This window comes from Balaenoptera physalus (assembly GCF_965194825.1).
Source record: "Balaenoptera physalus genome assembly, chromosome: 12".
Taxonomy (NCBI): Eukaryota; Metazoa; Chordata; class Mammalia; order Artiodactyla; family Balaenopteridae; genus Balaenoptera; species Balaenoptera physalus.
The window spans coordinates 19634866-19661861 of record NC_138897.1 but is presented as its reverse complement, the minus strand read 5'-3'; the positions used below and the strand labels follow the sequence as shown (position 1 = coordinate 19661861).

Below are 26996 nucleotides of genomic sequence, written 5' to 3'. Positions count from 1 at the left end.
TCTTCAGCTACCCTGTTCTCAGTCTCTACGTGTAGGTGTCTCTCTCACTCGCCCACCCCATGTGATGAGGACTGTGAGAAAGGCTCAATACAATATGGGAAAAAACAAAAATCAGACCAAAGGAAACTGATAAACAAGAATAGGAAAGGAAATCCCTGCAGCGAACTGACCCCAAAGAAAACAAAGTGATAGGCTAACCTATTCAGAGCTGGTTCACACTGACACTGACATAGCGATACCCATTATAGGTAACCAGACATATGTATTAGACAAGAGGCAAAATGATCCGCCCCGCCTCTTCCCCATCCTCCATCTTGTCTTTTGTCCCTCTAGCCACCAGGGAGCAATTTGGGGCTAGATCCTGGTAGAGGAGGCTAAAATTCTGAGCTTTACCAAATATTTAAATATTAGGGGACTTCCCTGGTGGCACAGTGGTTAAGAATCTGCCTGCCAGTGCAGGGGACACGGGTTCGAGCCCTGGTCCAGGAAGATCCCACCTGCTGCGGAGCAACTAAGCCCGTGAGCCACAACTACTGAAGCCCGCATGCCACAACTACTGAAACCCCACGCGCCTAGAGCCCGCGCTCTGCAACGAGAAGCCACCACAATGAGAAGCCTGCGCACCACAACGAAGAGTAGCCCCCGCTTGCCACAACTAGAGAAAGCCCACGCACAGCAACGAAGACCCAACGCAGCCAAAAATAAATAAATTTATTTTTTTAAAAATTTTTTTAATAAATAAATAAATATTAGGCGTGGGGGTAGGGTGGAATGAATTGGGAAGTAGAGCTGAAGGGAGAAACTCAGGGGATCTGGAGAGAGGAAATGTGAGTTCCTCAAATCTTCCACTGATTTTCTTAATTAGCTAACTCTTGAGCTCAAAGATATTCCCTCTAAACTAATAACCAAATGCTAAATTCACTAAGGAGCTACCTTATGAGCCTGACAGATATTTTTACCCATTGATAGTAAAAATACCAATCTCTCTCTCTCTCCCCCCTGCTCTTTTACTCCTCTTTGGTTTCTAGAAGAACAGCTGGTTGGAAGCAGCGAATCAGGAAGCAAAACACGGGGAGACAGGCAAAGTGGATACAGAGTCGCATTTGCGGCTGTCCGCCTGCAGTCTGGAAGCTGAAACAGCACAAGTCTACTTTAGATAAAGACGGATTAACAAATTACAGCCTCACCGAAGGGGACCTTCAGGTAGCAGAGACCTTCCACAGCCACCCTGTGTTCAGACCACTTTCATTCGACTCTTCTTCCTTGGCTCCCCCCACCAAGAGTCCAATCCACCTGCCGTGCCGAAAATAAAACCCCTGAAGGTTTTTTATAAAATCATTTTTCAAAGATCATGAAGGCGTGAAGAGAAGTGGGAAGAGTAGATACTGGGGATGGGTGTCCTTCGTCTTTTGAGAGTCCGAGAAAAAGTCCAAATTCAAGGCTTTTCCAGCTCTGCTCCAGCTCCGAGAACCTTGGCGGTACCTACAGCTGTCAAAGCCCGGACAGAAAAGGCAATAAGACCATCCACACAGGGTGGCCCTGTTGCAGGACGTCCACAGGGCCACTGCCTTCTAGCTCATCCCTGGAAGACAAAGCTGTCTTTCTTTGAGAGGAATGCGAGAAGCTACTCAACCTCCACCTGCAATCGTGACCAACAAGCAGGAAGAGTTCTAGGACAGAGCCTGAGCCTGGCCACCGTCTCTCCAACACCAACACCTACAGCTTGTCAGTCAAACCAGGACAGCAGGCCCTGCCAGCTGCCAGGTAGCTCAAGAAGCACACTGGGTCCCCACCCAGGGAATCCCCATGGCAGGGTGAACGGCCGTGTCACCAGAATGCTAGTCAGCCGCTGAGTTTCTAAGGGCTTGGGGCACTCCTGCTCCCTCCTCTGCCCACGCTCTTTGAAAGCTGTATTATCATCCACACAGACCCTACCCACGGACCCCAAAATGCACCAACGTCACACAGCCTTGGGCTCTCAGATCACTACCAACTCTTCACCACTGTTCCAGCTAATACCAAAATGGGCACCTTCCGATAGAAAGCTTTTTCCCTCTTACGCAATCTTTGCTAAGCATAAAAATTCAAGAAGCAGAACCACTATAATTTCTGGGTCAAATGTCAGTTTGCGATATATAATGTTGTAGTTTTCCCCAAATTTCATCAGCACTGAGTATTTCTAATATTGAATTCAGCCTTTTATTTTTAGTTAAGAAAGCGATGCTTACTATGAAAAAAGAGTCAAACAATACTGCAGTACGTCAAAGAAAAAGAAAAAGTATTTTGCACACGTTTCCAAGGAGGTCATTCCGGGCAAACCCAGTTCTTCCCTGTGCACAGCTCAGAGTAGTGATGGGAGCAGCCCCTGGGGCCACGTGGCTCCCCTATCTCTTTCACCAGCTGGAGCTCTCTTTTGCCAGTTGAAATACTGGGAGGGTCCAGCCCGCCGTCATGCAGTCTCCACTGCCCCCTGGGGAGATGGGGACCAAAGGGGTGCTTAGAACAGCAAGAGTAGCCACATCACAGAGGCTAAGGGGACACTGGCTTGCCACCTCAGGCATCTCTTCTTGGAGCCTCTGACATCCAGGTACCATTTTAATGTTAGAACAGAAGAGGGAAGAAAGCAATCATTTCCCCAAAGGAGGAAGTTATTATTAAAAAAAAAAGCCTGGAGGACTTCCCTGGTGGTCCAGTGGCTAAGACTCCACACTCCCAATGCAGGGGGCCCGGACTCAATCCCTGGTCAGGGAACTAGATCCCACATACCGCAGCTAAAGATCCTGCGTGCCACAACTAAAGATCCTGCACGTGGCAACAAAGATCCCACGTGCCACAACGACCCGACGCAACCAAACGAATGAATGAATAAATAAATAAATATTAAAAGAAGAAGAAGAAAGAGAAAAAGCCCGGGCTCTAGAGAAATTAGCACTGAAGGGAGTTGGACCACCTAACTGTCCTGCTCAAGTGCAAGCCTAGTTCAGACTTTCAGGGAATCCTGCCTTTGTTGCTCTGAGGCTTTTCATCTCGAAGTTCATTCCACATCTTCTTCCTCTCAAGAACATGGCACATGTGTAAGCTCTTGTTTGTGGCAAATGGACCTTCTAGGAATCACATCTATTGAAAATAAGAGTACTGACCTTCCCGCTCGACCGGGCTCACAGTTTGGTTCTGACCAGAACAAGGGCCGTCTTATCAGTCCTCTCTCTCTGGTTCCATTAGGGCTGCCTGACACCCTATCTTGCACACTTGCTTCTTAGTTACTGCAAAGTTTTTAAATATTTAGGGATCTTTTCCATCAAAATATTCTGGAATGGCTAGAGGCTCAGACATATGAATGGTATCTGCTCACATGTGCTTTTTATCCAAGTTCACAGCTCCTGGTCACTGAGGGTAAACAGTGTTATCAGTGATTATTATGGATTTAGTCAAGTATATTTCATTCCTGTCATTTATGAGCACTTGTGTTGGCTCATATTTACAATGTCGGGATTCTGTCACTTTGGTAACCTTCTGAGACAACGTTTTTCCAGTGTTACAGTGACATTTCAAAAACTCAGTATTTACAAGCAAACAACATCCTCTGGCTCCGCGACGGTGCGATTCAGTGGTAGCGGAACAAAGGGACACTGGTCTAGAAATTTCTTCAGGATGTATTTCCAGCTACTTCTGGCTATCACTTCATAGTCTAGGGCGGCCCTGTGGCCTTTGGAAGAAAGAGGCTACAAAGACATCAAGTAAAATTTCAGTGTTACCTGAGACTGGAATTTTAACTGTTTTGTGTGGGTCCACATAAATGAAGTCTGCTGTGTGACGCTGACAAGTCTCTTAACATCTCTGAGCCTTAGTTTCCCATTTGCTACTAAGCAGCATTGGGCACCAGGTGACAGTTAGGGCCTTTCTTACTGTAACAATCCATCCTAAAGATTTCAAAATTATACACAGAGATAAAACTCATTAACATCATTTTTTTTCCATGTCCTACCTCAAGGTTATGAGGAAAAGAATCCTGTGCAGGAAACAGGGAGAAGCAAACCATTATCTACTCAACTCATCCACTTCTTCCCTTTTCCTACCCACCCTCTGCCAAGCAAGATGGACCAGGGAGAGTGAAGGAGGATGAAACCTGAGTGGCAGAAACACTGTTGGTATTACATTCACCCCTGAGCTTCAGAGCCTTTCCATTATCAGGTGGACCATGGTCCTTTCAGCAGTGGAGTAGAGAGGTACTACCACTGACAGGTAACAGACAAGGCAGGAAATACGCACCACACCGTGTGCAATTTGTAGTTCCTTATGGGAGACATTCAAAATATTCTTTCTTGGCCCTCGAAGGACAATGCTCTTGATATACAGATTGTGGTGGTGATATTATCCTCTTTAGAAACGCAGTCTTTCCTACTGACAGAAAGAGGTCTCAGTGCAGGAAGCTGGATGACACCTAAGTTAACAGTGAGAAGAGAGCTAGAACCATCTAGGAGAAGACCCTGTGGGCTACCGGCGATCACAAAAAGCTTCACCAACTTTATCCAGGGATAAAGAAGCAATAGAGAAAATGATAAATCTGGAGCCAAAGGACTTTGTCCCCTAGTCCCATCTCTGCCACTTACTATTAATAGTGACAAAATCGCTCTGAGTCTCTGTTTCATTATCAATAAAATGGGGATTAAAAAGAGTTCCTACCCCACCGGGGTCACAAGTTATATAACTTGTTATTGTTGTTGGTTCATTTATTCGCTTACTCATCCATCCACTGACTCCCAGGCAAACAGAGTGTCCCCTGTGAGGCATTCGGGAGAGAATACAGGCCTAGCCCTTGGCCCTCGCTGCCCGTAGAGAGCATGACAACTGTTGAGAGAGCGCAGTGCATCAGAGGCTACCCGAGCACAGAGGAGGGCCACCTCCTTCTGGCCTGGATATAACAATGCATGAGCCGGATCGTGGACACAGAGTGTGAGTTATCTGGTAAAGGAAGATAAGGAGAGGAGAATGAGAGGCAGGATGAAGATATTCCAGGCCAATGGAAGGGCCCTTGTAAAGGCAGAGAGGACCGTGAAAGAGCCCTCAAGGGAACCGCGAGCAGCTCAGTACGGCTGGAACACGAGATGTGAGTGGTGAGTGTGAAGGCCAAGGCTGAAGGCCAAGGCAGGGGCCATGCTCTCTGAATCCCGTTCAAGACGCTAAGGCTGGGTCCCCGAAGCCATGGAGGGATGGTAAGCAAGGGCATAACAGCACTGGGGATTTCTGGAGACAATCACTCCAGCAGCCTTGTGAGAGTGAGAAGGTGGAAGTGGAGGGAAGTGGAGGGGTGGAGACAGCAACAGTGGTGACGGGATGCGGGGGACGGAGTAGGTTTATTGCTGTAGGAAGCAGAATTGACCAAATCTGAAAACTGAGGGCTTATGGGGGTGGGGGAGACAGGATAATCTAGGACGGTGGTTGGGGGACAGTCACCAAGCCAACAGACACAGATGGAAAGATTAATCCTGAGAGGAAGTTCAATCAATAAAATTCAAGGTCAAAAGCACAATACCTGAGGTGAATTATCTCATCGGTAACTGCCAGATTTTACTCTAGCCCCTTGAAAAATATATCCAAATAGATGTGAGAATGTCAATGTGAAAAGTTATGTGTTAGAGCCTCAGCTTAGGTGACTAAGCTATTATTAGCTCAAGCCCTCTCCCAAGACAGTGATATCATGACCTTGGGGGGTGGGGGAGAGGTGCTATTTCACGATAAATATTTATTAAACACCCAGCTGAAGGTGTGGTGGAATATAGTATTGTTGAATGTTCTGGTATGTTCCACTTGCTCACTGAGGTTCTACAGAGCTGACCTAGGATGTCTGCATTCTATTTCTAGAACAATACGTGTAAGTATCTAGAGCCCTGATCAAATGATGTGCACCAGGTAACTAAGGGGACATAGAGGATGGACTCCACAGGAGCCTCCAATCTTGGTTCTGTGAGTAGTTCTGCAGGCATACTATGAAATTTGAGGGGGTAGTACAGTTACCTAGGGTATAATGAAATGAAAATCTGCTTTGTAATGAAGTAGGAAACGGAGACAGTCTGGAGTCCAAGAATAATAGGGCGGATGTGTTTTCTGCCATAGGGAATAGAGAGGAAGTTCTCCTAGAAATAAAGCAAAGGATAATCCCTTTCCCGACATACGAAACACCAAACTTAAATATTCTTTCCGTTGACAAAATGGCACCCAGAATTTGCACTCTGAAAACATATTCAAGCAAATCTTACTTGGTAGCTAAGTGGGAGTAGGACTGAGAGAAAGTGGTCCATATTAGTGACTCCTTGGCTGAGACAGTTAAATGGCAGAGATGCAGGAAGACTCCTTGAGGGACAACGTCAGTAGTAGCAGCTGTTGACATTCTTCTTTGTCACATGTCACTGTCCACAGCAAATCTTTTACCACCGCTGATGTTATGTCGTACCAGTCACTGGACACATGACAGTTCCGAACTGCAGAGCTCAGAGTGACAAACAGACTTCACAGTTCAAAATTACTGGTAATAGATCTTTCCACAGGAGTGAATCACATCCAAGGAAGAAAAAGTTGAGTTGATGGGGACTTCAAAGGAGTGGTATAGCCTGAGTTAAGTTGTATTCCCCAACTTGTGCATGAGTTGTGTGTGAAAAGTTTGTTTAGAATTTATAATGCATTTTTCTACTAAAAAAACTTATAAAGTTGAAATACTTCTAAGATCTTGAAATCTCATTCTCTTGGGGTTTTAGAACTTAACTGTAAGCAATGACCCTAAGACTCTAGGATTCAGGTTTGTGCCTACACTAGGCTTTGAATCCTGTGAAACATAAGAGGTACAGAAAATATCCTAGTTGATCACAGACTGAACAAAATCTCATAGGTCCAGGCAGCCCCCAATGGAACCAAATAACCACTGGTTTTAAGCAATATTCTTATCAAAAAAGAAAATTCATCATTGAAACATGCAACTATTTTTAATCTGGACTGTGATCAATAACGCTACCTGATTTTCTCTCTTCTCTATGGCAACTATCACTAACATTTTTCTCTGACTTCGTCCTGTGAAACCATCTACCTTTCAACTGTCATGAGAGGATATTTTCTGAGTCTAAACTCACTTTGGGTCAGGGACCCAGCTCTCATTCCCTCTGTCCCTTTCACATACAGTCCTTTTGAAGAGCACAAAACATTCTTTCTATGATACCATGTAATGAGTAACCTTCATATTCTCCCAAAAGGGTATATAGTTTTCTTCTTATTCATAGAGTCGGCATGTTGTCTTTAGATTTTTCCATGATTATATGAAGCAAATTTATAAACGTTTCTTCTTAGATATTCACTGTAAGAGTAGCATGATTAACTCGTGATGAATAATTATTCATACTCACTATCATATAACCATGTAATATATATTGACACCCTACATACCTTAAGTGGGAATAAGGTTATGCTTAGTTTATTTCAGTGAATATTTTACTATTATTTCTGTTTGGATAAAAATTATTTTATAGGCATCATTACTGACCCAATCTTCAACAAAATGTACATGTTACGGTAAGGGAATTAATCCAATAGGAATCTACGTATATAAGACTTGTATGACCTACTAACTCATTCCCTCTTCAAATTATTTCCTATTCTGCTATTAGGATGATCAAATGGATCTCAGAGAGGCTTGTAAAAATCTCTATTAAAGCACAAAATGAGTTAAGGTTTTGATCGCGATTTTGTAACCTTTATTTTTATTTAATAATCACTTCAGAATTAGAGGTACATTTTAGGATCTTTTCCCTTTGACTTTATTTATACCGTGTTGATGGTAGCCAGACTCAATGTTTCCTTCTTGTAGCTTGTGTGGTACTTTTTTTTTATATGTAAAGATGAAGGGAGAAGGAAAACAAAAGTAAGAAAAAAATGAAAGTAACTTTTCATCAGAGTATAAGAGCTAGCTACTTAGCTAAATAAAAATAACATATTTAGTGATTTGTAATATAAGAATAAAATGAACTTGCTGGGTCTCAGGAGGTCTGCAATATGCAAAAGGTACCTTTCCAATTTAATTGAGGTAGGAGTTATTTAATTTTTTTACAGGTATAGTTTTCAATAAAACTACATATGCCTATAATACTGCAATGGCAGATGTGTCTCGATTATTAGAGGTGGGCTCAAGGGAATATATACAATGGATCTTGAAATCTGTAAGCAGCTGTTTGGGGGGGTTGGTGAAATGATGGGGGACGGCATTGTACCACACACATGTTCCTTAAGTGCAGCGATGTTTTGTTATTTTACTGCAGGTGTATTACAGAGATGAAATTTAATAACTTACTGTATACAATACCAATAAAACTGAAAAGATTCAGTGCCCTGCTGTTCATTATCGTGGTACAAATGAGCTCAGATTATTCTGTGTGCATGCACGGGCAAACCCCGACACAGAGACCCCTACGTCTAGAGCTCTGGAGGATGGTCACTGCTTGAAAAACCTTAGGGATGTTCACCCTTAATTGCTTTCTTATCACTGAATTCTCGTCCCAAATTCACGTAAACGTGACTTTGAGGTGGGTTAAAATAAGATATATTTGGTATTTTTTAAAACGTCATAGAAAGCCTTCACCAGAATAGGTCTTTCGAAGGGACAGGTTAATGGAATGAAGGGATATATAGATTTCCTTAAGTACCATAAGAATGTTAATATATTGTGATAATATATTCTATTCAACAAAATCTAGGGAAGTGCCAGTCTAAAGATGCTATCCCACCAAAATTTGACTTCTTCCTTTATTAAGTACAAGAAATGTCTGATAAAAATAAGTGCCATACTGTGAAAAAACATTTGTGTATTAGAAATGCTAAAGCAAATGCAACTGTGTATTAGTGCTGGTTTTCTTCTCCCAAGAAACTACTTCTGTTAGATAATAAATAACACAATGAACATAAAAGGTACTTGCTTTAGGAAGCTCAGTTTAGTTTATCTGTGAGTGAAAGCATCTGTAAAGAAATCCACATAAACATTGAGAACACACACACACAATTTTTCAAAGGATGGGGTTCTTCAATTCTAAGCAGGTTACCACTATCAGGCACAGCAGCAGACTCAATATCTGTTCCTTTCTTAAATATTTACTTCTAAAAAGATTATGGGGTTTTGTCGGTAACTTGCAGTGTTCCCACTATTTTAACTTGGGGTTTCAGTTTTAAGAGTTTCAGGAGACATTTCCTAATGATGGAACCATTTCAAGCATGATCACACACAGAGGAGTAAATGTTTCTGCCATTTCATATTGAAAAGTGAACTTCAGCATTCTTCTGATGCTGAATTGTGAGTCTACTGTCTTTTTTATGGAAAGAAGCTATAGAACTATAGTGACTTCTACAGGATGGGTAGATATATTTCAGCATAAAATTTTACCAAGTACACCTCAATTGCTCAAAAACAATTAAGTCAATTGTTTGTTTAGTCATTAACTGATTTTCCCTTTTCTCTTTACATGTCAAAAGTATAAAGATGAACTGTAGTCCTAATTGCTAGTGGTTATTAAAAACCCCTCAATACTTTTCATAAGAAAAGAGAAGTTAATCCGAATATTCTGGTGAAATTTCATTTAGGATATGAGGACACCATGTTTTTGGTGTCTCATAAATCATCTCAAAGCAATGTCAAAGGTTTTTTATGTGCTACCTGTCCTGAACTGTTTAGAAAACTTGCCTATACTTCTAACACATATTTGTCATTTTATATATGACAAAGTGAGTTAAATGTCATAATCGAAAAAATCATTGGGTCACATTTAAATGCCTGCTAAATGTATTGTTTTAGAACTTTCTATGTAGTTCTTGTATTTGGGGAACAATAATTTGATCTATGAGGAATCCAAATTTGTGTAATTGCAAACCATATTCTGCCTGCATTGCACAAAAAGGAAGGCCCAAATATAATCCATAGATTTTTAAGAAAGTGCTCATGCTGTTGCTAAAATGTGAATTGGCATATTCTACCCCAGCCTTGTCACAGGAAATCTTCATTGGTTTTAATGAAATTGCACATGCTAATTCTGAAGATGTTACAGAATAGATTATTCATATAAGCACATGTGGTGTATTTTAAAAAAAAAAAAACAAAAACAGGCTGGGCTGTAAGGAGCTGTGTGGCCTGCCCTCCTCTCCGCCTTCCCAACCGTGTTCAGGGTTCCAGTTTACCCTGAGAAGCTACTCCATTCTAAGCAATGTGTTAGACCCAGATTCTCCAGTGGGCCTGGAATCTACCAAAAGTGGTTTTCCAGATGGGCTCTCATACAGACCTACCTCTTGAGTTTAGAAACCTCACCATGAGCTCGGGCCTCAGGGAACCCAAGTTGGAAAAGCACTGGCTTTAAAACCAGGCATTTTAAAGTCCAAAGCCTGGCTCTGAAACTTAGGGTGAGATCTTGGGTCTGCTTACTTAACCTCTCTGAGCATCATTTTCTTAATTCTTAAATGAAGATAATAATAATCGCCCCAGGGGTTTTTACTGGCACCTAATATTAGTCCCCCCAGCTTCCTCTAGATTAAGCCCAGACTAAGGTTTAGAAATTCACTCATCAGCCGTGTCTGGGCTGTGAGTGGACGTATGGATCCACTATCTCAGTGATCCTTGATAGAGCTACTTCATCGGGCATCACAGCAACCCACTTGACTCAGTCGGTCAGCCACCGATGGTCAACCTTGCAAGATCTTTAAGAACAATTACTAAAATATAGAGGAGCAATCTGAGAATTTGAGAAAAACCTTGGTTCTTATCGAAAGATTAACCTAATAGCTGGGGGTACACAGATTGTCACAGGGTTCCAAATTTCAGCAAAAAGAATACTAGAGTTTGTGTACAAGGAAACATAGCCTATAATCACATCTTTCCTCCTGCAATTAAAGCATTTCTGACCATTAGCCTGAGCCATAAGCTATACCTTAAGAAATCTGAAGTATGCTTTAATACTTCCAGTCTCCTCTAGGTAAGGAACCATATTTAATACAAGGATTATTAACATTATACTTGTATATGTATGAACACTGAAATTGACAGCACTGAAATGAACAATGAAATAAAGCTCCTTAAAGAAGAATGTCAGCTATAATGTAGAAGGAATGATGGAGTTTTCAAAAAATCACTAGTTCAGGGCTTCCCTGGTGGCGCAGTGGTTGAGAGTCTGCCTGCTAATGCGGGGGGCACGGGTTCGAGCCCTGGTCTGGGAAGATCCCACATGCCACAGAGCAACTGGGCCCGTGAGCCACAATTGCTGAGCTTGCACATCTGGAGCCTGTTCTCCGCGACAAGAGAGGCCGCGATAGTGAGAGGCCCGCGCACGGCGATGAAGAGTGGCCCCCGCTTGCCGCAACTGGAGAAAGCCCTTGCACAGAAACGAAGACCCAACACAGCCAAAAATAAATAAATAAATAAAGTTAGCTTAAAAAAAAAAAAAATCACTAGTTCAAAACCCTCTGGTTCGGGCTAGTGTCATCAATGCATGCTAAAACCATCAGGTCAAAAATTGTTGGGGAGGGGCTTCCCTGGTGGCACAGTGGTTGAGAATCTGCCTGCCAATGCAGGGGACACGGGTTCGAGCCCTGGTCTGGGAGGATCCCACATGCCGCAGAGCAACTGGGCCCGTGAGCCACAACTACTGAGCCTGCGCATCTGGAGCCTGTGCTCCGCAACAAGAGAGGCCGCGATAGTGAGAGGCCCGCGCACCGCGATGAAGAGTGGCCCCCACTTGTCACAACTAGAGAAAGCCCTCGCACAGAAACGAAGACCCAACACAGCCATAAATAAATAAATAATTTTTAAAAAATTGTTGGGGAACAGGGATCTATGCCCAGTGCTAAAGTATAAACACAAAGATTGTTTGCTCACTTCGTCCCAGCTTACCTTATAAATACTACCAAATGTAAAACAGATAGCTAGTGGGAAGCAGCCGCATGGCATAGGGAGATCAGCTCGGTGCTTTGTGACCACCTAGAGGGGTGGGATAGGGAGGGTGGGAGGGAGACGCGAGAGGGAGAAGATATGGGGATATATGTATATGTAGAGCTGATTCATTTTGTTATAAAGCAGAAACTAACACACCACTGTAAAGCAATTATACTCCAATAAAGATGTTAAAAAAGAAAAAAAGATTGTTTGCTAATTACAAAGGGGAAAAGGTTTCTTTACAATGGACCGACCTGGGGGTCTCCACTTCTACCAAGTGGTTAAAGTCAGTGTTACCAATAGCAACATATCTTGACATTATATGCCTCCAGATGAAACGCAGTATGAAGCACATAGCATTACCTATGAGATACTCGGGCTAAAATGTTTAACTTCCGTCTGAATCAGCCTTTCAAGCCTAATTTTCAATTTGTAGGCAAGACAAGTGATAGATTAACAAATTAAACAGCACCACAAATAAATAATCCAACAGTTCAAGTAAGGTACATATTTTTCAAGACAACTGGCCTGCTCTCTTTAAGGTAAATATCACTTTTTAAAAAATTACAGGAACTGTTCTAGTTTAAAAGAAATTCTAAAGAGACACAGAAGCAAAATACAATGCATAAATTCAATGCCTGGGGGAAAAAAGAGCTATGAAAGACATCTTCATGGGGACAAATGAAGAAATTTTCATCTGGATTGGGTATTAGATTAGGAAACTATTGTTAACTTCTTCAGGGGTGATAACAGTATTTTAGTTAAATAGGCGAGTGTTCTTAATTTTCAGACACATGATGAAAAATCTAGGGGTGAAATCTTATTCGATCTGCCACTTAAAAACGGTGCACTGAAAAATATATATACTTACACATACACACACACAAGGCAAATATAACAAATATTAACAACTGTTTAAGTGGCACTTTATTGTATTATTTTTTTCAACTCTTCTGAGTTTTTGAAATTTTATACTATATAAGATTAGAGAAAATTTTGTAAATTTAATAAATGGTGCTTGATTCTCCCCCTTAACGTCCAGAAAGCTGCTGGTGGGGACTGAAGGGAGGGTATATAAGACCTTTCCTTTGTTTTTCCCCCTTATACCTAACACTTCACTTGAGGACCAAAAAATATTTGTTAATCAACACAGTGAAAAAATGGCTCCATTCTCCCCTTTGGTGTGTGTTGGGTGGCTGTCGGGAGAGGGGCATACCCACAGCAATGCCCCCAAAACAAAGGAGCTGCTGACCGAAAAACAGTGCTTGTGGGCAGAGCCCCAATGGCATCACCCTGCAGATTTGGTCCCTGTGATTTCTGACACCATCGTAATTTAAAGTATTCTGTCCCACCGTCCACACCAGCAAATTCAAAAACAACAGGCCTGGAGTCTGACCTTTGGTTCCAATAACGCACCCACCAGAAGGAAACCAAGAACATCTCCAATTCCCTCCTTTGGGAACCTTCAGACCTAGAACAGTGAGGCCGCCAGGCTAGTACTCAACGCCAAGAAAGTCAGTGACGAGTGACTCTCCAGGATCTGACCTCTATGTCATTCCAGGGTCTGCACTGCACTTTCGAAGGAAGGGCTTCCAAAGGACTTTCTTTAAGAGGGTATGATTTCTGGTTTTCGGAGACAGGAAAACGCTGCTCGCTATATGGTTCTCACACACTGCTATTCAGCCTTCACTCTCTCAAAATGATCCCTAAAAGTGATGCTGGGGAAATAAGCCTCAGGTCATCACAATCCTCACCCTGCCAGGTACAGAATTCACAGTAGGGCAAGATAGAGCTGGCCTGGCCCCTGCCCTCCGGGAGTTTACAGACTCTGGGTGGAGATCAGCATTCAACAAACATCAATAATGGCACATTCAAAAAGCACCATGAAGGCAAAGCAGAGCGCTAAGGCAAATACATGGATGGAAGAGGTCCCGAGGAAGGTTACGTAGGACCAGGTATGAATGACGGCACACTCTAAACACACATTTAACCATAACGCCAAGTTAAAAACCAAGATGTATTCTGCTTCCACAAGACCTAAATAGCCATTTTCATAAGAAGAGACAAAGGACTTCACAGCTTTTTTGCGTATATCCTTCCTATTTTGACTTCAGATAAGAAACACCGGAAGGGTCCAGAAGTTTTAGAATTAAGGAATTTGTAATTCTTTTTGTATCAAAAATAAAAAGAATTAAAAGAAAAAAAAATCCAGTCTTAAATGTGTAATTCATTTCAGAACCAACTACACAGGTTTAATGTCAATGAATCCAAAACAACTTGGTTTGAGAGCATACTAAATCACATACAGAGAAGACCTTTACATGTCCTCTACAGCTGCAAAGTTTCTGCAGTTTAACAAAGGTATCTGAGATTAGGCCTAATTCTTAAATCCCGTCAGTTTTAAGATCTAAACATCAAATAACTTTATCAGCATAGTCCTATTTGATTACTTGCTGAGAAAGAAAAAGAATGTGGATAAGGTTAGAGCCTTGGACTTCACCAGAGAAAACAAGATATGGGCTGGGATATTCAGTTGTGGGGTTTTGTATAAAGATTTCAAGGCATCTTACTGATTTTCAGAATATCACTAATTTTCACTGCCTTTTAAATGAAGTACATATGCAATATATTCCCATGTCTTGAATAATCAAATTAAGGCAAGAAATCTAAAAGCTTTTTCAAGGTCAGTGGCAACACTAGATTTTGAACACAAGTCTTTAAATAGAGTAGACTCCTATAGAACATTCTAGGAAATCATCAAACCTAGCTGCACATTAGAATCACTTGGGGAGTTGTCAGAAACGCAAAGGCCCAACTCATAAGATGCGATTTTAATTGGTCTCAGATAGGGCCCAGCTCTCCACATATTACACACACACACACACACACACACACACACACACACACACACACACACACATACACAAAACCTTGCCCAGGAGATACTAATAAAGAAACCATTGCTTTAGACTTGAGCTATCTCCCAGAAAGAAAAGACAAACACTTCCTGATAATCAATACTCAACTTCCATTTAAGGGGAAAACTTCTGCCTTAATACCAAGCATTTGTGTTGACATCGCCACCTCATTCAAAAGCAGTAGATCTCGGGGAAGATTAAAAAAGACAAAAAAAGTTTGCAGTCACCAAACATCCTATTCAAAGCAGCAAAAGAGGCCAAAAGTAAATGACATTTTTTTCCTTTTCTCACGCACAGTGATGCCCATCAGGTATTAGCTATTGGTTATCGTATTAAGATTGGACTATCCTGCGAAAAACTTTATTTCCCCTCATTTTCATTTCTGTCAGACTTTCCATTATAAATTTTATTTTCCCTGCCAGTAAAAAAAAAAAAGTCGTATGAGGCTGCAATTTGGCAAGAACATTTCAAGCCTGGGTGTGATTTCCGTACTCCAATTTGATTTAAATTAGTTTTGCCATATTTAGTGAGAACTAAAAAAAGTCCGTTTGGCCACTTTGGTTTCTATGGGTTTATTTTCTATACAATTTCAAAAAGGCTGAAAAAGTCACCGAGTTCATTTCTGATCATTTTATATGGAAGTGCATTCATGAATTCATATTATCCCATTACTATTTTCAATGAAAACAATTTAATCGCGAATAAAGAACCTGCCGGCTTTTGTTTCTCAGCTAAGACACCCACTTTTAAAAAGTCCCATGTCTATCGCTATTAGTGGTACATCCTCAAGAGACACATGACGGATATATATTTTTTTAACCTGGTGCATTCTGAAACAACAAACATTCCAAAACAATAATTTATTTCTCCAGGACAGCATTTGGCTACCTGTCGCTTACCATCACTATTTCTCTGCACCAAACAAAAGGCTATTGGAACTGGAAGAAGCACGTTCATACGTAACAGTGCTCATCCCTGGAAGTCCACAGGATACACTGTTAGAAGACGATAAAGCAGTTTTGGGAGCTCCTCAGGGCACAGCATCTAAAGGACTTCCATCCAGCATCTCTATAAGGTAGTAAACACGAGAAAACAAAAAGCTGCCTCTCCACGAGTCACTCACCTTGCCACACAGTGGGGAATCGGTTCAGCTGTGATCTGCTATTTAGACTTGAAGCCCAAGACACCGAGACTCTGCCTTTCTTTTGGGTTTGCATAGCTGGTGTTGGAGACAGGGATTCAAAAAAAACAATTGGGCACAAGAGAAACTCACTCACTGGAAGATACACTAGGGTCTGTTCTAGTCTCAGATTTCACCGAAAGCAGAAATTCAAAATATGTACCCTTTCCCTCTCCAGCCCCGATTTCCTCAATCAGGGAATTTCCAAAATTGGGCTCCTCGCTTTTCTCCTTAAGTGATCACACCGTTTATGGACACTGCTGAGCCCAGGCTAAGCAAAGAGAGGGTCGGTCCTTGCAAGACTCACACTCATGAAGCAGAAATAAGGATGAAAGAATCTCCACACTCCACGGCTATATTATGAAGACTTGTTAAGAAAAGCGGATGCAGCCGCACTCCTGTATACAACAGAATTTGCCTGGACACAAATGTCTCACGAGGAGACATTCCCCAGGCCCAGACATTCAGCCGTCGCACGCCAGTCCGTCCACCTCTAGCCCACCCTCTGCCCCTTTCCACTTCTCACCTTGTGTCTGCCAAAAAAATTAACTTCAGTCTCACCCGAGGGAAGTGTTGCCCACAGACCGAGGGAGGGTCTGTGTCCCAGCACACACACTGACAGACTCACGCGGTCTGGATGATGCTTTCACAAGTTAAGGGGCCTCGCGCTTACTCAGCAGAGGAAATCTTTGTGTCTGGGAGGAATCACGCCAATTCCTATTAGGAAGAAAGGATACAGGGGCGAGGAAGCCTATTCTCTCATTGACCAGAAAAAGAGGCCCGTCGAAAACAGAGACCTCTGCCATGACCATCAGCGAACAGGAAGGATGTTGTCAACTTTCTTCTCCCCCAAAACTCAAACGGCCTCTGCCTTGACCCTGAGAAACCAGATACACAGGAACAGGCGCAGGAATCGAGAGCTTTACACCAGAGACTCGACGCTAGGAGGCTGGTTGCCGAGCTATCTACCCCGCACATTTGCACTCACATTCCAAAGATGTTTCCGTTGTGCTGGAATGGCTGTAAATTTCTTTCCTGCGGAATTCTTTCCAAACAAACTGCCATAAACTGTACTCTGCAGCTTGTGCAGCAGGAGCTCTTAACCCAGCACCGTTCACCTCATCACAACAAATCTTTCAGATGCCGAATATGACTGAATGGATGGCTGGGCCAAAGAAGTAAACTTTAAAAATGCAAATCTATCCAGAAAAAACAGAACAAAACAAAACACCACCACTCCACCAGAATTCCACTTTTCGTGATCCCTGACTGATACCTCAAGGAAACCTTCTCGAGCAGGCTCTATTTAATGACTAAAACTGTTTGCTTACGTTTTCCAGGATCCATGAAACAGGTTGTTTTAAAAAAAATCAAAATGGATTTTTTTTTCCATATCAGTAAAGAAAACGGGAGGGTGAGAGGGTTCAGGAGAGCAAGCATTCCCTTCCCAGCACAAAAAGAATGTACATTTCTGTTTGGGTGAATAATAAAACACTAGAAAGCTTTGAATCTGAAAGAGGATGATTAAATTCTATCAAGAGTTTTCCAAAGTAAGAAACCAATGCCCTTAGAAAAAGAAAGTCTAAATCTTTAGAGGAAAAAAAAAAAAAAAGATTTGAAACATGTGATTAGTACCGATACTGAAATTAAAAAGAAAGCGTCTATAAAAACTCAATTGTCTTGAAACAAAGCTTACACTTTTGGCTATGGATAGTATTTTTAGAACTGGGCTTTCTCTGGAGAGTTGAAAGTATGCAAATGCAGAGTGCCCAGAGACACACACACACACACACACACATGCTATACCTTTGTATGACACTGGCATTTTATTATTTAATTAAAGTACTCTTATTTTTCTAGCTCACGCATGCTTCCCTTGAGACGGCTTTGCTGTTAGCCTGCTGGCCTTGACTTCCAGCCAAAAACAATTCAGAAACAAAAAGGGACAACAAATCATATTTTCACAGACATTTTTATCCCTCAATACAACCCTGTTTTCACACAACATCCTACAGCCCCTATGAAAACTATAATTTAGGGCAGTAGCCACCCGAACCCAGGACCTGACACATGGCTGCACGGAGCATTTGCAGTGTAAGAAATTCTTAAGTTCTTAATTGCAAATAAACTCTTTTGATAGAACCACTTTACCCGAGATCGCTGGTTTGCAAACAGTGCCACTGGTACCGGCTGATGGATTAAAAAAATAACAACAAGCCAGTGAATACAATTCTGATACGATGAGGAGTTTACGACTTCCACTCTCCGTGTTATTTCATTACTTTTTAAAAAGAGACAGGCATCGGCAGACTTTCAGTGCATTAGTGCCACCGTCTAAAATGCATCATCTAATTTACAAAACAAAGTGATTTACCAGGTTCATTCTCTCTCAACCCTCTCCCAAAGCGAGATTCTCACTTACCTGGTGGCAACCCTGTAAATTTGATTCTCTCCCATAAGATGAGTAGGAGCCCCTTTCTGTTTTACCTGCCAAGAGAAACAACAAAAAAAGTGTAAATTGTGTTTTTTCCTTAAAAAAAAAATCTCCTCCAGGTAACAGACATCCACTTCTCTTCCCCGATGTTTACATACGTAAAGTAGGCACTACTGGCAATGTATACAAGCAAGACAGTGAATAACACTTCCTCACTCTGGCTATGATAAACTGGAAAAAAAAATATCCTTCATTCCTATTCTTAGCCAAACTGCTCCACACTTCCAAAAACTGTCATTCCAATGGCCTCCACTTTCTCTAACAAACAAATTGTCATTCCTTATTTTCACTTTCTTTCTCTCTCACAAAATTTAAACAACTTCATTTTTATTTACACAGCAGGCAAATTATCTATGTAATGACCCTAGCCTAGTCATTCCCATTGATTATATTGACACTTAATGGTGAGGCCAAAGCTAATCAATCAGGGCTCTCCAGATGGTGAATAAAGCAAAGAAACTATTCAAAATTCTGGGACTCTCTCTCTCTCGTTTATTTAAACTCCCTTTCCCAGGAGTAAAGTCCATCATGATAAAGATGATCATGGAATTTACATTTGGGAAAGAGGGCTTTTGAAAAATTGCCCACTCTGAACCCAGCTTCAGATTCTACCAGTAGAACAAGGGATAATGGAACGTCAATGTCTTGTGCCAATTCTAGCAACCCAATTTTTATCTGTAGACTGCTCTACAGAGATAGGTAAAGGCTCAGATGCTATTTGACCATATCTAAGAGCAGAAATCAAGGCTGCTCATTTGTTTCTTTTAAAAGTATGTTGAGCCTTAATAATCAGCAAGGAAGACAATGAAACCACATTATAAGAGATCTAAGCAGTAGAATACACCTAGTGACATGTAAAGAGTCCTTACAGAAAACAATCCTTACCAGGACATTAAAAAGGGCTAGTGCCGCCCACGTGCCCAGAACACAAAGCCCACCCCACCCAAGACTGAAGGATACTGTTTTCCTTCAAGACTAGAGCTTAAGGTACATTGTCCTCTTTACCCAGGACTATACTATTCTTTTCTCCAATGGGAAAATTCAAAACTAGTATTTTGAGGGGCTGAATGGATCCTTTGAAGTTTACAATACCCAAGTTTTCCCCCCTCGACTCAAGTTAAGATAAATGTTAGAAGTAACAGTGTTCATTGTAATCTTTTAGTTCAATGACAATGCTGTTAGAGTATGCCTTCCTGACACCACACAAAGAATGTGTCTTTGATAAATCTTATATCTGGTCAAAGGCATACCTTGTATGTAAGTCACTATATATGTAAAATGGAAGATGATTTTGAAGAAAGCCAAACCTGAGACTTAACATTAACCCTCTTGCCCAGTATTACCTTTTCCGCTGACTTCAGTGAATCTCAAACTTGGGAAATCACTCCCCCCGCCCAACTCCTGGTATAGTGTTCAGTGCAAAGTAGAAAATCAATGCCCATATCAGTTTCAATTCCAATGAAACAGGACACCATCTCAGTCCTGGGAGGTCTAAGAGAATACCATTCACTGTATGAAGATTTTGCATTAAAGAATAGATGCATTTGCCTGTTTCAGAAGTATAAATGGTCATAAAGACATATTTACTCTTCTGTGTAAGTCAGATGTAAGCTACTTACAGTCTTTAACTTCTCTTTATAAATATTACTAACAGAAAAAAACTCTACCTTTTATGAGCTATCAAATGATGTACGTCCTTCCTGAAGCTCTCGCATCTACAAAGCTTCCCTACAACCACAACATGATTCACTTTGACCTAATATTCACTTGTTTAGCAAACAGAAAGGCAGGTAGAGAGGTCAGTAGAAAGGCAGACAAAACAGACAGAGAGAAAGAAGATAGATGAGGTAGAATTTACTCTGACTTCCTAGGAATTTGAACATCTAGTGTCCTGTTTTGGTAATTTCCAAAAACTGGAAGGAAGAAAGGCTATCTATTTCTTTCTCTAGAAGAAATTACGGAAGCTATCCCCTATAGAAGAACTTCACCACCTGGCATTATTTCCCAACTCAACTCCAGCACGTAGACCTGGAGAGATGAATTTTCCTACTAGGATTTGTCTCAATTCATATATGTATCTAAGTTAGGTCTATTCCTTTCATTCTCTTAAAGGTAAAAGGGGTCCATGCAAATAGTAAGGATGTGAGAGAGAGAGAGAGAGAGCATGAATAAGAATAAATGGGAGAGAGAAGAGAGAGGAAAGGAGGACAATAAGGAGAGGGAGAGGTGGACTGGGAAAGAAGGGGGGGGGCGCAGGAAGGGAGAGGCGGGGAGGGAGGGATGATCAGAGCGCGCATTCATGCCGCACAGAGGCCCCGAAGCACTCTTGGCTGCAAAGCCCCAGCATTCTTTACTATCATATCACATACAGACTGCTTAATCTTAATTTCGCTTGTTAAAAAATATTTATCCAGATACAAAAATAAACCCACTGCAAATTACAAGTTGTCAGGGTTAAAAATCTACTCCTGTTTGTGTGGGGGAGGATAAGAGACCAGCATAGACATGAATCATTCTCAGTAATTTGAGTGTTTCCATGACATCAATGGGCACCCGTCCAGGACTCTGTCGAAGTCTGTGAGGTACCAAAGAGGCAGCGCAGCCAGCAGGAGGCTGGGAGGTGCACTTTTTTTTTCCTTTTTTTTTTTTTTTTTTTTTAAGGATTATGCTCCTTGTAAAGATTTCATCTGTAGCATCCACTTTTACCATCAAATAGATCGCTCCACAGATCCTGAGTGAACACATTTCATTCTGATAGTGTAAGCCTTTAACTTTTATTACATCTTTTTGTTCCCAAATTCAACTATAAATCTGTCCTCAGAGCCCAAACCTCTGTTTGGGAGCAAAATAATCAGGGACTGTGGATAAACCCAAGCACCTTCTCAAACCTATCATATCTACTCCTCTAATTTCCTAATGACAAAAGGCAGCCATTTTACAAAGACACCTCATTTCCAAGGGAAAAAAATATATACATCTTTTGTGTAAATTGTCCATTAAAAATTAGCTATGGTCTTGACGTCGGTCTTCTGCTTAAAATGTCCGGGAACATTTGTTTCAGATAATAAAATTCTCAAGAGCGCTGATAACATGTTTGAGTAGGATTCTTAAGTAACTATCTGCGCTCGCGAACACAAAAGCTCCTAAATATGTGTGTTTACTCTATGTCAGGCATGGATTTTTGTCACTTATACCCACTGGCTGGCGCGGACAGCTTCTTTCCTCCATCCTTCGCCACCGACCTCCCCCCGTCCCCACGATCACAACGGAGCTTTGAAAGAGCTCAAGATTCTATTTTTCCAATATTTAAAAGAGATAGCAGTGATGAACAAACCCGGCGCGTTCACTGCAGAATTTTCGAGACAACCCTCCAGTACTAGAATGCGACAGCCGCTGCGGATATTTTTTGGCACCAAGACAATGGTGGCACTGCCAAGCCCCATGGCTAAAACTACTCAAAAGAGGCATAAGGGTAGCATTAATCGCTCAAGTCTTTTACTGCATGGAGTACTGATGTCCATATTTTAAAAACTAAAAGTACCCGTTAGTAACATTTGTTGTATGCCCACCAAGGGGCGGGGGAGATTCTGAAATATACACCAGGAACAAATCTTGTCAAGCATTTGATTCATTTTATACCTAGAAGGACCAAATGTTAAATTTTGCTGCTGGTGACGATTTGCCGTGCATGAAACGAATAATCTAACCTAATGGGGTACACTGAAGGCTGAATGAAAGCTACAAGAGAGGATTTCATAAACTAAGTCGACATATTGGCTAAACAACTTTCTTCTGCAAAAATGATGTATACAAGGAACGAGTAATACTATGTCACAATTTTTTAAATTAAGCAAGAAAAACGCTGTAAATGAGCAGACACAACATCTGTCAATCAATCCTTCTAGAGACAAAGGAGCTCAACGCGCAGCCCCTTCTCTAGAACAAGTCGGCATCTACAGTGAGCAAACAGTCAGGAAAGTCAACACGTGTTTTGTCCAAATTGAACCCATCAGCTGTTAAAACCTATATTTAAATTTGATTATTAAAAATGGCACCAATGGGCAATCAATAAAGGAGTCACTTGCTTCCTCTGTTGCCCTTGAAAAACTCAAGCTAAGCAGAAAATATAAGCTGTTTCCAATTATTTTTAAAGACCAATCCTTTTGCTGATTTATTCAATTGTTCTTTATCTTGCTGCCCCACGAAGGATAAGGAAAAAAAAATTTTTTTTTAATTTAGGGGGAGTATGATTAACAAATGTCTATTAATCCTAAATTTAATACTTTTATATTCTTACATAATTTTCCATTTGACTTCTGATTTTTCTTCCAATATATCCATGGTATCCTATTGTAAGGGAATGCCATGGGAATTGGATGAGAATGAAAATATTTCATGGAGGAAAAAATTGGTCTCGTAAGTTCATTAACTCACAGGGATACATCTAAGAAGTATCACCTTCGGTAGATTACTATACCTGGACAGTTCTAATCCATTTGGAAGGAGTGAGAGACAGGCAAGAATAACTTATCCATAATACGATTTCTGGAGATAAGCTGTGACATAGATGATCCCACGGGTGGTTGACCAGTAGTATAACAACAAGGTCATGTTTGGGTTTGTAGCCTTTCATTCTTAAAAGGCCACTTTTAACATTACATATAAATGGTAGGGGGGCTTCCCTGGTGCCGCAGTGGATAAGAATCTGCCTGCCACTGCAGGGGACACGGGTTCGATCCCTGGTCTGGGAAGATCCCTCCTGCCGCGGAGCAACTAAGCCCGTGCGCCACAACTACTGAGCCTGTGCTCTAGAGCCCGCGAGCCATAACTACTGAAGCCCACGCACCTAGAGCCCGTGCTCCGCAACAAGAGAAGCCACCGCAATGAGAAACCCGTGCACCGCAACAAAGAGTAGCCCCCGCTCCCTGCAACTAGAGAAAGCCCACGTGCAGCAATGAAGACCCAACACAGCCAAAAATAAATTTAAAAAAAATAAAAACAAAAATAAATTTTTAAAAACGGTAGGTATTTCACCCACCACTGAAAAAGATGCACCTGTACAGTGGAACATATTATCCTATGAAAAGCCTTGATAAAAAAATTATCTGATGCTGTAGGACAATACCCAGCAAAGCTGTTTCATCGCTAATCCTCATTCTGGAAACTGAAGAACCAGCCTTTTGTTCCCTGCCACCAGACTAAGGAACTCATCGCAACCGTGTGTGAATCAGAATAAATCTCTGTCGTCCCTGTCCCCAACCCCAAGCCATCTTTGGTTACCCTATAATTTGGGGGGGCATGTTGAAAAGAGTATTTCATTAAACAATAACGGGAAGAGTGGTTCCAAAAATATACATGGTTATAATTTACAGTTCTTTCATCTTTCCCACGCCTGCCTTTTCCTCTCTTGCCCACGTAAGAATACCTGAGTCCTTGTCATGTATTACCCACTACACAAAAGGGTTACGTAGATTGATTCATTCAATCTACACAACAACCCTGTGAGGCACGTAATATAAACACCACTTTACAGATGAGAAAACTGAGATACAGAAAACTGCCCAAGGTCACAAAGGCAGTAAGCGTTAGAGCCAGGATTCAAACCCTGCCAGTTTGATTCCCATGGCTGGGCTCTTAGCACTATTCTGTGCTGCTGGAATTTAAACTCTGAAAAAAAAAAAATCTACAAATAAGCGAGAAGCCCAATACTGAAGACTCAAATCCCAGAGCTCAAAACACTCATGAATTTGATATGAAATTAATGAAAGTGTCTTAGAGGTGGTGATAATTTACATTTACATGGTGTTTTATTCCTAAAAGGTCTCTAGGTACTTTAAAGCTGTGCATATGATGTACACCAGAACCTGTGACGTCACACAATAAACTGCAACCATCTCTATGTTAACTGGAAGCAACTAATTGACAAAAACATGGCAGCAAACTGCATCTCTACACATTCCATATGTGAAGAACATGACTTCATATCAATGCACAGAGAAGAGTGAAAGTAAAAATATAATTATAATATAGGACAACACAACATCATTCACAAGTGTCTTCTGTGGAATAGTAGCCCGACAACAGGCTCCAAAAAACAAAAGGGAGGCAAATCAAAAGGCCCAGGAAATGTTACAAGCTGTCTATATCCCTCCCTGACAGGCAGAAATATACACTGTATCCTAGCATGTTAAAGCCTCTGAGAAGTCCTGCAGTGGAGACATTTAATTTCATTTAATATAATCTTTCCTAAATTTATTTGAATACACATACCTGCCCCATCTTTTTGCCTATTAACACAAGTCCTGAGGAATCTGAGAAACTACTACTTTAAAAAACTTAACATTTCAAAGCATGCACTGGGTTAATATATGTTGGTAATATTCTATCAAATAAATAAGTTTAACATTTGAATTTTATTTTAATTGACCTAAAAACATCTTTGTCTTGTTGTGATGTTTCCATGCAGATACACCTTTGTGGTTCTGACTAGCCAGTCAACTTTAATTTTCCCTGATTCTAGCTTGGAGGTGAGAGTCTGGGTTTACAGGAAGTCAGAAGTTGACGTTATTCTCCTGATTTCTAAAATTCAGAGAAGACCACTGGTTCTCTCCTGCAGAATCTTACTATACCAGGAGGCATTTAAAAAATCCAAATTTAATAAATTTCATGCTAAAAGAGCTACGACTCAATTCCAGCAGATAAAACAGTCATTCCACAGCCTAGAAAATTCTCTTCATTCCCTTCTTCCTAAATTGAGAACAGAAAGAAAATTTGGGGGAAAACTGATCAGGCACATAGCTTGCAGCAAAGGATGCTGGGAAATAGGGGCCAAGCCATTTTCCCAGGAAAGACTAGCATCAGTGCTCACTTTCACTGATGTTCTTAAATCATCAAAGTAGAACCCTCAGTAACGATCTAGAGCTCTGACCTCAGAAAATTATGAGTTTGGGCTGCTTTCTGTCATTGATGCACCCCATCTCATCCAGACACTGCACTGCCTTCAAAGCAGCGGGTGTACCAAAATTCCAGAGTATCTGGATACTTAAGAGTATCTCGAGGCACCACCAAAACTCTGTATTTGGGGCGATTCTGAACATGGTTAGAATCTATATTCAATTTTCCTTGAAGCCCTCACATTTGCAAAGCACTATATAGTGTGCAAAGTAATTTAACTTACATTATTTAAGACAACAACATCCTAAGAATTCCTTAGATGGGCATTTCAACCTCTATTTTTATAGAGGAGGTCACTAAAATTCAGAAAGGGTAACCCGCTTATAACAAATAAAAGAGGTTGTACAGATATTAAGAGACGAAGCTAGAACATAAATTACCAATTCTGGTACAAAAGCCTGTTTTTACAATACGCCGCCACTTCTTGGAGTATTCCAGATGTATTACTGGTTTCTATTGTGGTAACAAAGATGATTCCACCTGTCTTTTTCTCACTATGTAGCACAGCCCTCTCCTCAATTTGTAGTAAGTCAAAGAGACATTCTCGAGTCCTTTGATGGATGAAAATATTAGAACTGGTAAATATTTTGAGTGACCACCCTCTGGGACACCAAAAATTACCTTCTCAATGCAAAATGAAAGTACTGCCTTAGAGATTATTTCACCTACCCTAGACCAACAACAGCCAGAATCATCCTCTTCCTCGGTGTCACTCTTGGGAGAAGTGCACACATTATCAAATGAGAACACGTGAGTTTTATGCTTTCTTTTCCCAGTGCAGGAAAATCTTTCATTGAAAATAACACTAATTCCACAGAGTGTGCAATTAATCAACATAATCATGGGGATAACTTAGCTGTTTGGGGAGGTGTGTCAAATAACTCTTTAAGGCCACTAAAGTGCCACTTGAGCCACCAGAGTAATGATTTTCTGAATCAGCAATTTGTACAAGGGTCCCCTAGGGGTCTGAAGGACTAAGGCTAACCCCAAAATCACTCAACTTACTTCTAATGAGTAACTTACCACTGGTTTTATGTGAATAAGATCTTAATGGCTCTGCCTGCCCTATTTTATATTTTTATTACAGTTTGTGCCTATGGTGACTGGGTATAACCAAGGCAATGAAAGACTTTGTGAGGGCCTCTGAAGAAACAACATATGCATTTGAAATCTTATTTTTTATTTGAAATAACGTAATAGTTTTTCATGTAAAAATGAAAAAGGTCAATCTTGCGATACACACTAAAGGCATCAAAAGCAAACAGAAATAAAATATTTTTGGTGTACTCTTAAGAGGAAAGGAAGATACAGGACGGGTGTGGAGAAAAGCAATCTCCCGAAATTCAATTCTATGGCTCAAAAACCCTGCCCATCATGAGAATCATCAGTAAGACTTTTCTTAAAACAGATTCCTGGGTTCTCTACCCCAGGGGACTTACATTCAGTGGAATGTGGTCCAGAATCTCTATTTGTTTTAAATAAAATTCCACTGGTTAGTCTAAC

The 26996-nt window shown here is 41.1% G+C and overlaps 1 protein-coding gene across 19 annotated transcripts in view; it reads right to left on the bottom strand.

Annotated features, from left to right (window-relative positions):
• Positions 1–26996, bottom strand: part of TCF4 (transcription factor 4) — a 355918-nt gene that overhangs the window by 161772 nt on the left and 167150 nt on the right. For 13 of the 19 annotated variants that reach the window (XR_014252068.1, XM_082418477.1, XM_082418464.1 and 10 more), the window contains one exon: positions 18468–18532. Coding sequence is in view for 13 of the 19 variants with exons in the window: in XM_082418477.1 (XP_082274603.1) it covers positions 18468–18532 (65 nt within the window). In the remaining 6 variants the exon portion in view is untranslated. Of the gene's footprint in view, positions 1–15988; positions 16521–16571; positions 16756–16782; positions 18448–18467; positions 18533–26996 lie in introns of those variants that run through there. The other 6 variants (XM_082418471.1, XM_082418472.1, XM_082418469.1 and 3 more) reach the window with 5 other exon arrangements.